Source organism: Leptodactylus fuscus, chromosome 5 (assembly GCF_031893055.1).
Source record: "Leptodactylus fuscus isolate aLepFus1 chromosome 5, aLepFus1.hap2, whole genome shotgun sequence".
NCBI lineage: Eukaryota > Metazoa > Chordata > Amphibia > Anura > Leptodactylidae > Leptodactylus > Leptodactylus fuscus.
This window is the reverse complement of record NC_134269.1, coordinates 21,803,150-21,820,770: the sequence shown is the minus strand read 5'-3', so window position 1 is coordinate 21,820,770 and position 17,621 is coordinate 21,803,150. Positions and strand designations below refer to the sequence as shown.

The 17,621-nt window shown below is 45.1% G+C and overlaps 1 protein-coding gene across 6 annotated transcripts in view; it reads left to right on the top strand.

The window, feature by feature from the left end:
- The window catches only part of PDE4A (phosphodiesterase 4A), a 488,291-nt gene that overhangs the window by 408,043 nt on the left and 62,627 nt on the right, over positions 1-17,621 (top strand). The window contains exon 1 of one of the 6 annotated variants that reach the window (XM_075272639.1): positions 14,341-14,672. The exons of the other annotated variants lie outside the window; for them this stretch is intronic. Within the exon in view, the coding sequence (XP_075128740.1) occupies positions 14,566-14,672 (107 nt within the window). The 5' untranslated portion in view covers positions 14,341-14,565. Of the gene's footprint in view, positions 1-14,340; positions 14,673-17,621 lie in introns of those variants that run through there. 6 annotated transcript variants of the gene reach the window in all.

The window sequence follows — 17,621 nt, the reverse complement described above, 5'->3', positions numbered from 1 at the left end:
TTACTTCCGGCCATATATCTTGTATAGGGCTCCTGGCAGCCGAATCATCTGATTGGTGCGGGGTTTGGGGATGGACCCCTACTGAATTCTTGTAGATAAGTCTTCAGTATCATTACACCTGGGTCTCGGACAACCCCTTTAACATTGGTTGGTGTTATTTTGCTCCTCCAGGTCCCATCCAGGAGGCCCCATAGAAAAGAGCGACCCTCACCAACTGTTTAGTTTGCTGTTGCAACCGTTCTACTTTTCTTATATACTGTCAGCATCGCACCCCTCTATCCTGTCTTCTTAGTTTGGTGCAGTGTATCAGTGCAGGTCCGTCTTCGCTCCAGGTTCCTGGCAATCCCATGGGACAACCTTCTGTCACTGATACATACCTCGCAGCCGTTTCAGATTCAGCGGGACAGTCTCAGATTTTGGGTGCTATCCAGTTGCCCCAGACAGCAGTAAGCATGTCCCATCTTTAACCCTTTCTGCATCTGCTTCCTGCTCCGCCATTCAGCCTCCCGCTCTCCTGCTTTCAGGTGGGAGCCGGCAGGGGCGATGTAGTGATGTCACCTTATTGTGTCTGCCGGCAGGAGACACAGGGGTGAACTGCGGGGCACAGGGGTGAGTATTAATAAATGTCTGCATTTTTCTATGGGGGCCACAATGAGGGGGCATTATACTGTGTCGAGGTTCCTAAAGGAGCATTATACTTTGTGGGGGTACAAAGGGACATAGTTGTAAATGGATGGCGGTATGAACGGGGTTGGAGGTGTGACTTTTAATACCTTAAATTCAATGTTTTTGTCCGTCTTCTAGTCATTTGGGAAATATACAGATAAATATCACGGTTTCCTTGCGGTGAAGCAGCGTGTTGCACATGTATGTCCTGGAGATCATGTGTGTGACTCACAACCACAACTGCTGGAATTGGAAAAAAAAACACTCATTCTGTCCCCTTAACCCTTTAGATGATATGAGTAACTCATATATAGACATTATAGGCGTGAAAGCAAAGTTAGGTGTCCCCAACTATCATGACGGGGGGTCAGTAGGACCCTGGGTGTGACTACAACCTCTGTACCTCCTAATAGTTACTCTTTAATGGCCCCCAGAACAGAGATGGAGGGGGAGAGATACTTGTAGTTTTATCTCGTGTGGTTGTGAGAGATACGTCAGCATGTGGTGAGTGACTATGATGGAGATCGCAGTCTGGGCCGCACAGTCAGCACTCAGAACCATGAGATAATGCGACATCCTGAGGAAAGCTGATCCATCTCCTGACAAGAAGTGTTATCTTATCTGCAGCTATCAGCTCTGCTGTCAGTGTCATAAACAGGGCCTGCACTAAGTAATACGATGGATAGGCCTGGTCCAATAAAGGGGAGCACTGGTCAGGCCCCCAAATCTTTGCAGCTATCCTGTGATCCCTCTCGCTGCCTCCTAATAGCCAAAACATCTTGGACTTCTTCCTTTGCATTCCTTAGAGTCATGATTTTATTAAAGGCATTTTCGGGTTTTATGTACCGTATATACTCGAGTATAAGCCGACCCGAATATAAGCCGAGGCCCCTAATTTTACCACAAAAAACTGGGAAAACTTATTGACTCAAGTATAAGCCGAGGGGGGGAAATGCAGCACCTACTGGAAAATTTCAAAAATTAAAATGGTCGGAGTTTTTGGGTGCAGTAGTTGCTGGGGAAGGGGAGGGGGTGTTTTGGTTGTCTGTCTGCCCCTTCCCTGAGCTTGAGGACTGTTTTTTTTCCCCCCACTTGGAATTCAGTGTGGCTGAATATAGGGTATCTGCAGTGCTCCTATTAACCCCTTCCTGACGGAACAGGAGCACTGCAGATCCCCTATATTCAGTAGACTGGGCACTGTCAGACACAGGGATACCTAATGTGTTTGTGTTTCACAGTCATTTTCTACTGTTATATATATTCTAGGGAAAGGAGGGATTAGATTTTTTTTTTTTAAATCTTTTTTTTTTTTTTTTGCACTATTTTATGGGCGATTCTATGCATTTATATTGTGGCTGGTCATAGACCCCCCCCCTCCTCCTAATAAAATATATATATATATATATATATATATATATATATATATATATATAATATTTTTTTTTTATTTTTTTTTTCTTGCTGACTCGAGTATAAGCCGAGGGGGGCTTTTTCAGCACAAAAAACTGTGCTGAAAAATTCGGCTTATACTCGAGTATATACGGTAAGTAAGAAAGTTCTGCAACTTAGACTGTGTGAGCCAATTCCTCACCATTCTCGAGATCGCTGCTACATGTCAGTGAATGGAGGGCGTCCTGTTTACATCTAGAGGCTGAAACCTGCACAGACCGAATACTTCTCACAATGGAGGTGATGATGGTCACAAGCCTCCAGTTTTCTCGGTGCACACGTAGCCTCCTATCATGGTTTTTTGTCTGTATGACTTCTCTGATGTTCGCAGGCCTCCTGCTGGCTGATGTAGTAAATGTTTCTTTCTGATTTTGTCTTGTAGGTAAGTGAACCCTCATCATGATCACTACAAGAGAGACTTGGCTTTATTCACAGTGCTGTATGTTATATTGTTCCCCCAGCAGCCAAGGTAAGGTAGATTTCTTGGGGTTCAGAAGTTTCTGCAGGAAAGATGAGTGGTATAGCGGTCATCTAGAAACTCCAGACAATAAGACTTAGTGGATATGTAAGAATCGTGTTGGCCGTAGAGTCCCCATAAGAGGTGCAGTCCGCAGAGGCAGATCCTTAGGGGCGGCTGTATAGTCCCCATAAGAATGTGCCACCCATAGAGGTCCCATAAGAGTGTGCCATACACGGAGCTCCCGCAACAGTGCGGCATCCTCAGGATAGGTCATCGATAAAAGAAGAGTGAGGGTCTGACACCTGGGACCCCACTGATCACTCATTTGAAGGGGCTGCAGCACTCGAGCATAGTGAAGCCCGTCACACACCCTCTGATTCATAGCAGCCGTGCAAAGTAATCACAATGTCTACCATTCACTTCTATGAGACAAGGCTGTAGCTGCTATAGTAGGGGGCATTATCAAATGTAGGGGGCACTATCAAATCTGATTGCACCAAACTGCCATCTAACAGCCCGTCCTACTGTACCGCTATGGCACACTGGCTCCCTGGGTCGTTGAATGTCTCCTGGTCTGCAGTGCAGTGCATCCTTAAAATCATCCCAGCTGCAAAGCATCCAAAGGGAACCCTCTAGGGACCCAGTAACTGTGTATTATAAGCTCTCTGCTGTGCTTTCCATCTGTGTTCCTGCCATAGATAACCGGAATTGACCTTTGCACTGTGACTTTGGACGCCATATCCATTACACAATCTGCCAGTTATAGCCAGTGTGCCCAAACTGTGGTATACACTGGCATAGCTTCATACCTGGACAACGACGGCTCTCGCTTGTGTGGGGTATCATATAGCACAATGTGTTTGCTTATTTGTGGGATTACAAATGGTTACATAATGCTGATGGTGTGCCGCCTGCTGGCGCCTAATCCTTGGACCTGTGTAATAAATGTATTTGTATTTCAGGGTGTGTAGCCTCCATTGTATCATTGTATGACAGATCATTCAGTAGCCACACTCCGTACCGGAAACAGGGTGGCAGCACTATATACTGATAATAGATTCTGGACGACTGCCCAGCATACAGGGTTCTGTCCATACACAGGATACAGGCTGCTATAAGTGGCACCTATATTCCTCAGTTTAAAGTCACTGCAAACCTTGGGTATCAGTTTTCCATGGTGCAGTCAATACAACGTCCTGTGGCTACAGGGTATATATATTCATCAAGCCCCTCAAGAGCATGATCTATAATATTAGATCATCATAGCTGAATATTTAGCGAAGCAGCATATAGAGGATATATAGCATATTATAAATAGGAATAGTATGGAGCTCAGAAATATGGTGCATATGGGGGTCCTTGTATTTGCTGGAATGGTTGGAGGGAACCAGAATCTGAATGTGGGACTGTGCAGGAGAGAGGGGCTCAAGTTATGCAAGAGGTTTATTGCATGGGACATAACATATATCAATATGTGTAACAGAAGTAATATATGGAGGAGGGGGTCAATATGTATGGAGGAAAATATTCTGTGTATGGAGAGAGACTCCATAAATGTGATATAATCTCAGTCTAATGTGTAGAAGAAAAGGCTCAGCGTATTAGAGGAATAGTCCATAACTAATATAGGGTCAGTATATGGAAAAGAGAGGACCAATGTGTGCAAGAAAAGGCTCATTATATGGGACAAAGGCTCCTTAAATGTGACCTAGGCTCAGTATATGGAAAAGAGGACCAATGTGTGCAAGAAAAGGCTCATTGTATGGGACAAAGGCTCCTTATATGTGACCTAGGCTCAGTATATGGAAAAGAGGACCAATGTGTGGAAGAAAAGGCTCAGCGTATGGGACTAAGGCTCCGTAAATGTGATCCATGGTCAGTATATAAACGAGACATCAAATGTGTAGAAGAAAAGGCTCCATGAATGGGAGCAAGACTCAGTAGAAGTGATATGTGGTTGGTATATGAAAGAGACACCCAGTGCGTAGAAGAAAAGGCTCAATGTAAGAGAACAATGCTCAATACATGGGATATAGGTTCAGTGTCTGGAAGAAAAGGCTCACCACTACGTGTGACACAGGAGTAGTATATGGAAGAAAAAAGGATTAATATATGGAGGAAAAGGTCCAATGTAGAAAACACAATAAATGCAACAAAGGTTCAATGTATTGAAGAGAGGCTCAATGTGTGAAAGAAAAGGCTCAGTGTATAGGAGTAATGCTCAATACTTGTGACATAGGTTCAGTGCATGTAAGGAAAAGCTCATCACTACATGTGACACAGGATTAATATATGGAGGAAAAGGCTCAGTGTATGAGGGCAAGGCTCAATAAACGTAACACAGGCGCAATATAGGGAAGAGAGACCTAGAGTGTGGAAGAAAAGGCTCAGTGTATAGGTGCAAGTCTCAGTACATGTGACATTGGTTTTGTTATATGGAAGAAATGGTTAATGTGTGAAAAAGAGACTAAATGTATGTGACCTATGTATTTCGTATATGGAAGAAAAGGCTCAGTGTACGGCAGAGAGACTGAATACATTTGTCATAGGTTCAGTAAATGGAAAAGGAGGCTCAGTTTGTGAAAGAAAAGGCTCAGTGCATAGATGTGAAGCTCAATATAAGTGACACGTGGAAGAAAAGCTCAAAATCAGTGGTGTAACTACCAGGGTAGCAGCTGCCACAGGGCACAGGACATTAGGGGGCCCGGCGACAGCCGCTACCACTGCGTTTTTTTATAATAGGCTGTTACCGACTGGAGTTACTCCAGCCGGTAACGGGTCCTACTTACTTACCGATCCTGGCAGGGGCCGGGATCGGTAAGTGACACAGTGGGCCCCGCAAACATCATTATTATACTCAGGGGTCTTTTCAGACCCCCGAGTATAATGATCGGAGGCCGGGGAGAGGTAAGCGAACATAACAAACAGTGTTACTTACCTATCCACACTTCGCGAAGGCTTCGGGGCCTACTTGTGTGACGTCTCAGACGTCACATGACCGGGGCCTGTGTTCTTATGCGTCGCGTCGCAGGCCCTTGGTCACATGACGTCCCTAACGTCATTGAAGATAGTGGGGAGCGCAGGGATAGGCAAGTAACAGTATTTATGTTTGTATCCCCTTCTCGGTCTCCGATTATTATACTCTGGGGCGACGGCATGTCAAAGGTTCGTCGCAGGCCCCCGCCATTCCTAGTTACGCCACTTCTCAAAATATAAGAGAAAGTGCTCAATTTATAGCATATGAGAAGTGCACTTTGTGAATGAGACTGGATAATTAGGGGGATAACCCAGTAGATGGGCGTTGGGCTCAGTGGATAAAGGGAAGGCTCCTCATGTGGAGCTTTCTATTAGACAGCAGGAATCCTCCATATTAGCGGGAAGGTTCAGTACACGGGATGAGGCTGCCCATTCTACTTTTGTTATAATGAAACTAAGGAATTGAAAGGCTTCTTTCTTCCACAAACAGCGCCAGTTCTGTCCACAGGTTGTGTATGGTATTACTGGTAAGCTGTATTTACTTTCATGGAGCTGAGCTGCGATACCGGACACAACCCACATGCAGAGGTGGCGCTGTGTGTAGAGGAATGCTGCATTTTTTTCTAATTCTGGACAAGCCCTTTAATTTCTAATTTTAAGACTGGATAAAAGTTTCAGCTTTGCAGTTCTGTGTTCTTAGGCTGTGGCAACATGTAGGTTCCTTATGCAGCAGTCACTGTATATAGGTATTGGATTAAGGATAGGGCTACACAGTGCGCAGCCAAAGATTGCCATGTCGCCCTGAGACTGCTTTACCAATGTAAGTGAGTGGAGTCCCGGGTGCTGTGAATGTGACTTCTAGTTTACTGGGTTGTTTCTTTTCTGTCTTGCAGTGGCAGCACCCTTAGGGTTATAATGTGACTCCATTCACTTACATTGCTGTAGTAGTCACAGAACAACACGGTGCCTTTGAACACGTAACAAGAATCATGGCGATCGTAGCCCTGGCCATATTGAGTACAAATAAACATTCATAGGCCCCAAAGATGAAGATTCTGTTAAAATATGTGGCTGTTGCAATCTGTAACGTGCCCACGAGAGGGTACTATTGTCCTCTCTTTGCACACCAGGATCCTTCAGAGTCTTACAAGAAGTTTTCAGGCTTTGTCCTTCCAAGTTGCACATTGTGGTGTCTTTTGCATGTAACCCCTTCACTGCCACACACTTGAAGCAGAAGGTATCACCTAGATAGTGACATCATCACATTCTGCACTGTGTGATGACGTCATGCGCATATATATGTGTATATGTATATATATATATATATATATATATATATATATATTGACGTAGTATGCAATTGACAGGTGAAGCCCAATACCCTCATACAGTACTGCCCTCTTATTTAGGCTATGACGGCCACCTCTGCACCTCTTATAACTACACCTCTGTCTAGATGACATAATCTGATTATATTGCCCTGTAATTAGAGTTTTCCTCTTCTCTCACCTCCTCTGACACTGACAGCTGCGCTCCACACTTCTAATACATGTGTGACCTCAAGTTCTCAGTCTGGATGGGCGGAGTCTCAGTGTATAAGCCCCACCTTCCTCCTGGCTAGGAGTAAAACTTGGATAGCAGAAGATTGCAAGGAGCCAGGAACATAAGCGAGCCAGGAGCTGCACGTCATCCTGTACTCCCTGTATATGTGGTAGACCATGTGTTCACAATCATATACGCGATACGTTGTATACTCTATTGTAGCAGACTCGATACATTGTATACTCTATTGTAGCACACTCGATACATTGTATACTCTATTGTAGCACACTCGATACATTGTATACTCTATTGTAGCGCTCTCGATACATTATATACTCTATTGTAGTACACTCGATACATTGTATGTTCTATTGTAGCAGACTCGATACATTGTATGCTCTATTGTAGCACACTCAATACATTGTATGCTCTATTGTAGCACACTCGATACATTGTATACTCTATTGTAGCACACTCGATACATTGTATACTGTATTGTAGCACACTCGATACATTATATGTTCTGTTGTAGCACACTCGATACATTGTATGCTCTATTGTAGCACACTCGATACATTGTATACTCTATTGTAGCACACTCGATACATTGTATACTGTATTGTAGCACACTCTATACATTATATGTTCTGTTGTAGCACACTCGATACATTGTATGCTCTATTGTAGCACACTCGATACATTGTATGCTCTATTGTAGTACACTCGATACATTGTATGTTCTATTGTAGCAGACTCGATACATTGTATGCTCTATTGTGGCAGACTCGATACATTGTATGCTCTATTGTGGCAGACTCGATACATTGTATGTTCTATTGTAGCACACTCGATACATTGTATGCTCTATTGTAGCAGACTCGATACATTGTATGCTCTATTGTAGCACACTCGGTACATTGTATGCTCTATTGTAGCACACTCGATACATTGTATGCTCTATTGTAGCAGACTCGATACATTGTATGCTCTATTGTAGCACACTCGGTACATTGTATGCTCTATTGTAGCACACTCGATACATTGTATACTCTATTGTAGCACTCTCGATACATTGTATACTCTATTGTAGCACACTCGATACATTGTATGTTCTATTGTAGCACACTCGATACATTGTATACTCTATTGTAGCACACTTGATACATTGTATGCACCTATTATTATTATTATTATTTATTATTATTTATTTATATAGTACCATTAATTCCATGGTGCTTTACATTTGGGGGTTACATACAGTACACAGAATATACAGGTAGATATAATACTAACAGTGACCGATTGGCACAGTGGGGTAGAGGACCCTGCCCGCGAGGGCTTACAATCTATGAGATATCTGCACACACTATACTATATGAGTCACACGTCATACATTATAGACAGATCCGTTGCTGTGTATTCACACTCACACATGCATGAGTCACACATTTACAAGTTTAGTAGAGCTGACTTTGTCATCGCCGGTGTTATCTGTGGTGGTTCGAGGAAAAAGTCACAATGTACAACAGATAGCATTCATCTCCATGGGAATTTTCATTCTTCTGATCCATCGCAGGGGCAGAAGAATGGAAAAACGGTCTGTGTAACGATAGACAACGATGGACCCCAAGGGATCCTACTGACTATAATGGGGTCAGTTAGGTGATCATTAATTTTTAGAAATAGTTAAGTTTGCAGAACTTTTTGTCCAGGATTTCTGCATGACTCCTCATTGGAGGCCCCGAATGGAGACTTTGATGCTGATGTAAACATAGTGTTAGTGACAGATTCAGCTCTGCTACATCTGTATGTGCTGTACTAGGAATAGTCATGTTTGATCATGAGGAATGGCTTTATATCCAAAGTGTGTTATTTTATAGTAGATTGTTTGGTTTACCTGGGATGCACAATGATATGTCATACATGTGTTGTACTATATGTCCACCATGCCATGAGTCTTCATGACCTACATGTACATAAGGACACGATGACCATGCAGTGTCACATGAACATGGCGGTCAGTCAACGTGACCTCAACATGAAAACTGTGGACCTCAGCTGGGTATCATGGTCACGTGGCATGACGTCATTATGTGTAGAAGAATGGTATCCGCGTCATGTGAGTGGCAGAAAATCCATAAGGTACAACCATTGTATGGAAGAGAAGGAAATCCAGTGTAAGCAAGTTGTGGTCCATTTAACTTCACCTTGAGCAAAGTCGTCTGAGGGTGCTGCGTTATCTCCGCACACATTTGTCAGCACCCCCTTGTTGTTCTTGTGTGGCCCTTGTGATTATCAGTAGCCATACTCCGGCCACGTGGCGTCTCTTACTACGTCACATAGACTGGTGATTTAACCTCTTATCTCTGGTCAAATATTTATCCTTCTTTGCCACAGAAGCCTGTTCGGGAATTCACTCCTCATATCTGCTTCACGTATATAAGTGTTGTCTGGCTTACAAAACTCGTTTGGAAATACCCTAGTGGGGAATTCTGGGGTAATATAGGGGATTGTTCTATAGAGAGCGTCTCTCTCTCTGGAGGATTATTTGCAATTTTAACTGTAATACTCTATTTGTCCTGCGGAGGTGCTGTAGGGAAAACACTTGTAGCCAGGTTCCTGCACAGATTATAGCTGATCTCCAGGGGTAAACCTGTGATAAACGTCTCGGTTGAGTTACCCTTCCAGCAAAGAGACTTTGTCTAGTGTGGATACCCCTTTAAGGTCATGTTTTATAGCAGTTTTAGGCTAGGGTTTCACGTTTCATTGTGCAACATGAAGATTGTGGTTTTGTGTTGCAATGTCACATCTAATTATTATCTATCCAGTCACATCGTGACTTTGTGTGTCCATGACATGATAGTCATAGCAAATCCAAATCTGCTGGTGCAAGTCGCATGTAGCTTTACCACCACTAATGCGACTACCGTGTCCGCTCAACATGTCTGTGATTTGACTGCCCAAAAACAGCTCTAAAATAGGTGCACAAATAATGTGGTAGATATTGTTATGTCGCCACACCAGTTTGTAGGTTTTGTGTAGAATTACAACTTTGCACCGTTTTCTTCATTGGACTGAGTTGCATTACCAGACACAACCTATAGACAGGCGAGGCGCTGTTTCTGGAACTCACAATCTAACCTAGACACAATAGTTGGTAATGGGGTTGGGGTGGGGGGGTTACACCTGTTGTATGGTTAACATTATTGATCCCGGGGAGTGGGGGCATCAAGCACAACATATCTATAACATAATGCAATAAGTGGAGGAAGGGAAGGGGGGAGCAAGGAGAAGGCACAATACAGTCAATACAACAGCTCCGCAAGGAACCCAAAACAGTGGGTGTAGGGGTACAACAAAATTAGCAACATAAGGTGGAGGGGGTGCAGGGAGTACAGTCCTGAGGACAGGGGTCTTGTCATTGGGGGGAGGGGGGAGTCTGCGGGATAGGAGCATTAGGCGCCTTGTTGTGAGTGGATTGTCTTGGTCACTACTGGGTAGTGGGGTGATGATTTGCTTCCATTAGTATTTCCTCACCTAAAAGCCCTGTCGGCTGAGCTCTTCGTGGAGTGCCTGGACCTGGTCATTGGTGTGGTGGAGACTCTGGTAGGCCTGAGGCAGGCCTAGGTCCGTCATGTCTACCCCATGAGGCTGGCGACTACACTCAGGACAGCATTGGCTGGACTTTTCCGTAGCTTTCGCCCCATGCAGCGTGTTGTGGTTTATTGCATACTTCATTGCTCACTAGGTCGTCTGTAGATGTTGAGATAACCTCAGCCGTTATTGCACCAGTCTGACCAGTCTGGATCTACCAGTTCCACACCAGTTTAGCTAAATGTCAGTGGTTAATATATTGTGTATCTGATAAGACTGCTATTCAAGATGCAAATATCTGAGGGTCGGACGTCCAACAAAGCCGATGAGCTTGGATACCAATAGTATGTACATGGTATAGGGTCCTAACAGTGGAGACGGCTAATAAAATATGATAAAGTATCTTTAGGAGATGTATATACACTTTATTAGACGCCCCATCTACTAGGGTATTGCATCTCCTTTGGCTTTCAGATCTGCAGCAGTTCGTGGAGGCATCTACAGGTATCAGGACCTAAGGTGTGCCAAGAACACCTTCCCCGAACTCTTACCCCACCTCCACCACATGATGGTAGATACCACTATAAATAATAATTACCTGGGTGGTTTCTATTCTACAAGGTCATTTCCAAATCCTTGGTACAGAAATATCCCCAAACAAAGGAGAAGATTACACAGGACGACAGGTGACTCCATCCTCCGGGTGCCCCTGCATTGCATAGTGAATTCTGGCACATGCATCGTAAAAATCCATAGGTGACATATGGCACATGTGCTATATACGAACGTGTCGGCGCATGCGCTACAAGGTATACTACAGAACAGCAGGACGAGCGTCCTCATCCTCCTGATGTGCAGTCACTATTTAAGGGTATAGATGTGTGGGAGGGGCCCACGCCGGCCGCAAGGAAAGGGCCGTGGGGGGCCACAGGCCACGCTGCAGGTGGTTCTCGTAAGGGTGAGGGGACAGCGGACGAAGTGGCGGGTTATAGCTAGTTGTAAAATATATATAGAAACAGGTTAGGAATACATTTTTACTGTTTGTAAAAATCGATGAATAACCATTCCTCATTGTGCGAGACCATTGGAAAGAGAGAACTTGGTAAGAGATCATTGATTCCCTGTATAATAATCCTGGATCCATATCACCCTCTCCCCTATTGGACTAACCCAAGTCTCAACCCAGATCCCATAAACCTATTATTAACAAGATAACACCTCTATAGATAACACCACTGACCCATCATTACCTCCGCTACTGACAATAGATGATGATGTCACAGATTATCTCCTCCCCCCTGCTCATAGCGTACCCGGAAAACTCTCCCATAGACCTCAATGAGTCAGCTCCAATCTGTCATTGCAGATGGGCATGACTATGCTGTAAAGCATATCACTAAATGCTGTTAACAGAGAAGAGGAGAAGCTCAGGGAAGAGCTTCTAAACCTTCTAAAACAAACCCCTGGTGGTAAAAAAGTTTTAATAAAGTTAAGAAATTTTTAATCCTTCCTAAACAAGCCCTCGTCAATATGGCCACCTCTGTTGTATGTATAAGATGGATATATTAACGGGGACCTTTTGTACCTCCTACTTCAGTTTTTTTCCCCCCATCTTTTATAAGGTGTCACTGTACTGATTCCAGCACAGTTGGAATTTTTTATATAGTCCCCACCATTCCTGAGCAATCAGTACATTTAGTTTGGCACATTTAGTTTGGTGCCAGATTTACTAGTAAGGGTCTCTACCTTAAATCAAATCAAACAGGCTTTATTGGCACGTCCGAATAGATATTTGGCATTGCCAAAGCTAGTAAAAAATGTGTGTGTGTGTGGGGGGGGGGGGGGAGTTGGACTCGGTGGGGGGAGGGGGGTGTATGGGGGAGGGGGTGTTGGGGTTGATTTGGAGTATAACAGTCCGTGGAGTCTCATCTTCCTCTTAGTTGGTGACCGCTATATGGGGGGGTGGGGCAGGTGGTTTGGGGTATAACAGTCCGTGGAGTCTCATCTTCCTCTTAGTTGGTGACCGCTATATGGGGGGGTGGGGCAGGTGGTTTGGGGTATAACAGTCCGTGGAGTCTCATCTTCCTCTTGTTTGGTGACAGCTGGACACGTATTGGGCAGCGATCTCCACAGTGGCCTCTTCTTCTCCCAGTAGGATGTAGAGTTTCCTCTTCTCGTCTGCAGATATGAAGTCTGGGATGTGGGCAGAGAGCATATGGTAGTAGACGGCCCTCACAGCTGAGTATTTGGTGCAGTGTAGCAGGAAGTGGGTCTCGTCTTCTAGGGCCCCCTGGTCACAGTGCTGGCACAGTCTGTTCTCCCGTGGCTTGTACGTCTGCCTGTGTCGCCCCGTCTCTATCTCTAGGTTGTGGGCGCTCAGTCTGTACCGGCTCAGGGTCTGTCTGTGTTTGGGGTGGCGTATTCTCTCCAGGTAGGTGGCCATGGTGTAGTCCCTTTGCAGTGACTGGTACACGGTGGGTTTCTTGGAGTTATTTATTGCGCTTCTCCATTCTTCGATGTACCGTTCTCTGTCTCTCTCAATGGCTCCTTTTATTTGAGCCTTGTTCAGGGCATGTTGGGGGTTTTGGCTTGGCGGGCGGCTGAGGCTTGGTTGGGGGGTATCAGTTTTTCTTGGGGCTCTGTGGCTCAGCCAGGCTTGGTGGTGGTAAGAGCCAGGACTGCTGCCCTGTATGTGTGTCCAGAATGATAGCGCCCTCTTCTGTATGGTGAGCCATAGGGGGAGTCTGCCTAGCTCTGCCATGCATCCCATGTTGGAGGTGCTGCGATGGACATGGAGCAGGTATTTGCAGAACTCCAGGTGGAAGGTCTCTGTTGGGCTGGAATCCCACTTTGACTGGTCTGGGTAGGTGGCTGGGCCCCAAACCTCGCTGCCATAGAGAAGGATCGGGGAGATGACTGCGTCAAATATCTTCAGCCAGACCCTCACCGGTGGTTTGAGGTGGTACAGTTGTCTTCTGATGGCGTAAAAGGTTCTGCAGGCTTTTCCTTTCAGGATTTCTATTGCTGCTTTGAAGCTTCCTGATTGGCTGAGCTCCAGCCCCAGGTAGGTGTAGCTGTTGGTTTTCTCCAGTGTGAGCCTCAAGTGAGCGTGATTCTGAACTTTCGGATTGGCTCGGAATCACACCTCCTTGCCTGTTACTCCCTGAGACCGCCCACTTGACTATTGAGAGCCTAATTAGTATATCAGGCACTGATTACTCAGGAACAATGGGGGCTAGAGAAAAAATTCCAATTGTGCTGGAATCAATGGAGTGAAGAAGCAGAGTTGGTGGAAGTTGTGAAAGGTCCCCTGTAAGGAGGGGGTCTGTGGACATAGGTGTAATAGTATACCTTTCTAATATAGTGGAGGGTTGTGTTTCCATAAGAAGGTTTGGGGTCCACTTTTTTTGTCTATACGGATAGCTGAATGTAGGCATCCGCCCTCCGCTCCATCCAAAACTAATAATTCTAGGACAACATTGGAAATTCCATTTTTTTTTTGTAGAATTTTTGCCGCAACCGTGTTCTAAGATCTTTGCTTCCAGGACATGGAGTCAGCAGGTGTCTGTCACTACAACACACCGCCATCCAACACATCCCCAGGCATCATCTTATGCCCTGTCCTCACCCTGTAGCCAAAGAGTTAACTAATGCGGAGTAACCCTCTTATGTAATAGAACCGACGCCCTCCAGTGTAATCCATTTCCAGGACTTCTAGCCCCTGCTGCCCAGAGGGGGTGTGTACAGTCAGCGTGTGTGCTCTGTGCACGCCTCGGACGCTGCCAGTACACTCTCACTTACTGCAGAGGAAAGGACTTTCTTCTCTCTATAAACTTCTGTCCCCGGGGGTATAACCACGGAGGACTTTCGTACACCCTATGCCCTCCAAAAGCCGGGGTGCCCTGCGGGTTCCAAGGATACCCAAAATGCATTTTTCCTTCAGCGAGGAGGACATCAAGAAGCATCGACTGATGAAATCTGTCAGGTTAGTACTGACGTCTTAGCGTTGGCACCAATATACTCCAAAGCGGCATGTCTGACACCAGCGAGGGGGGGCGTATGGAGTAACCATACACCCCTGGAAGTGGCGAGTAAAGTGATAGAAGTGGGACTGCGCGCAGGACAGATCACACTGGGATTGTGTTGTTGTCCCTGCAGGTGGGATAGGAACAGACTGGGTGGATCTGGTGTCTCCAGTATAATGATATGTTTCCCATCTGAGGGCCGGCTAGCCAACCGTTATAATGAGGACTTTCCAGAGCCTCCGCGATGGGCTGTCAGGACGCTAGATTTACCATTTCTGGGGCTGCATCCTATATCCAATTCAGTACACCCCTGAGAACGTGCCGGGCAAGACCCTCAAGTCATAGATACACTGCACATGGTGCACAGTCAACACTGACACTCATGGACACCTTGGAGGACGACGATTCCTTAAAGGTTCTGTTCCCTTAAAGATAAGTGGTGTGGTGTGTATCCAATGCTTCCTATCCCCCAATAAAATCCTCTTCTCGTTCCATTAAACTGGACGTTAACCACTTCAGGTCCAGGGTGTTTTCAGCCTCCGCGCCTGACGCGTTTACCCTGCTTCCATTGTGCACTATTACATTATCTGATGGTCTATCGATGGCATTGTTGCGCTTTCTTTCTGACCAATGCAGGTTTCTTTTTTATTATTTTTTAAAATCCTATAGATATGCCTCATTTTTGTGTTTTATATAGTTTAAAAAATTTTTTTTTTTTTGCAATATAGTTATTTTTTTGGTAGTCGTACAGTGTTACCCTAAGACTTTCTATATGGTTTTTGTTGTCCTCTATTGGCAATTGACAAGTTTTGTTATTTGTTCATTTTGAAGTTATTTTCTGTATTTTTTTTTTCTTTTATTTCTTTATTTCTGTGTTCTGTCCTACAAAGACAATTGTTTTTTCTATATTTTTTTGTAATTTCAGGGCACACCAGTCTTGTTAGGGTAGGTTCATACGGATGTTCACATACATTTTTGCGTATAGTCCATACCAATCTCCATAATACCTGAATCCCGCCGCCGAGTCTTCTCAATACGATTCTGTGTTGCGGTTGATACGAGCGCACAATTTTACACCATAGACTTGAAATCCGCATTGTGCGTAAACCGCAGGGGCTTTCCTTGTGCAGGTACGATTCATAGGCATACAGATTCACTTGCTGGGACTAGTAGTCCCCCGCCATCACATGACCAGTAGAGAAACTGTTCCTCGGCCTCTTTGCTGCTTACCAAGCCTAGCGCTGTACATTTGTATAGTTATAGTGGCCGTGCTTGATATCCCTTGAATGGGACTGAGCTGTGAACACGTCCTGTAGTGCTGAACGTGATGTCACATGACCCATGAAGTGGGAGCAAAACTAAGGGAGCGCTGCTGTCACTTTTGACAGCTGATCTGCCAGGGTCCTGGGTCTTAGACCCCCACACACCCACAAATCATCAATGAATGACTTCTAAGAATAGGTCCTGGAAAACCCCTTTAAGGACTTTAAGCAGTTAGTGGGTTACCAGGCGGTGATATCTGTCTAAAAACGTGTTTCCCGGAGCAGCCAATCACAGCAAAGCTCTCATTTGTCAAGTGACTTAGGATATTGAAGCCGATCTCTGATAGGTTACGTCGGTTACAGAGTACCAAGCAGACATGACGGGTGTATGTATTTCATAGGGAGGAAGTGTCAGTCCATGGATGACATCCAGTTCTGGCCTGCAGAGCTTACACTCTAATAAACAATGGGCGGCCGTAGAGTAAAGGGGGTTCATAATTGCCCCATGTGCTTGCACTCTACAACACCAGATAAGGCTTCGATGTTGTAAGCGCGGGGTTAATACTGTATGGTCGTTAATGGTTCCAAGGAGCATACACGGCTGATGTATATAGGCAATAGTAGGACTATGTATGCAGAGGGATTAGGGTTATGGCGACGCACACTCGTCTGCCTCTGTTGTTATACAGGTGTCTTGTGTAAGTAAACTCAGCAATGGATATTTACACACTGTTCACACAGGCAGACGTATACATTGTTCTGGTGGCGACACTGATGTGTATGGAAGTGTGAGTATTTACAGATACACAGTGTGCCTGATATGGCTGATAACAGAGAACAGTAGGCTGCATTCAGCTGCAAAGTGATTGGAGGTGATAGGCTCTGGGGATACTTAATAGGTATATGACACTGTAGTCTAAACGTTCCTGCGCTCCTTACACATTACATCCTTCCGCTCTGACACATTCACATACTGGATGAGTTTACTTAAGTCAACATACACCGGGAAAGTGGCCAACTACTGTACAGTGCTGGTATAGACGGCAAGCCACGGGGTATCCCAGCCAAGGAAATCAGAGGTGAACAAACAGCGGCAGAAAGCCCACAGACCATCTGTTCTTGGGGGCTCGGAATCACTCAGCTGGTACTGGGGACCCCGAATAATGACACTTGAGGCCCAGAATTAGGGGATTCCAACAGTGGAATCTAGTTACACTTTTTAAAGACTTTAGAACGCTGACTCTACTACACAATTTGGGGTACAGGACAATGAATCAGCAACACTTGGGTTACAGGATAATGAATCAGCAACACTTGGGGTACAGGATAATGGTGCAACAACACTTGGGGTACAGGATAATGGTGCAACACCACTTGGTGTACAAGACAATGGTGCAACAACACTTGGGGTACAGGATAATGGCACAACAACACTTGGAGGACAGGCTGGTACATGGGGTGATGGCACAATGATACAGTTACCATATGGGGTACGGGGCAATGACACAGCGATGCTTCACACCTGTGCTGGGCTCTCTGTCATTCGAGTCCGTCTGGTTTCTGATGTTTTTATACTAAAACTGACGGGGAGAAGAGTCCTCCATACAGAGATCATGCAGTTTCTGTGGCCTAGTCTCCAACAGTGCA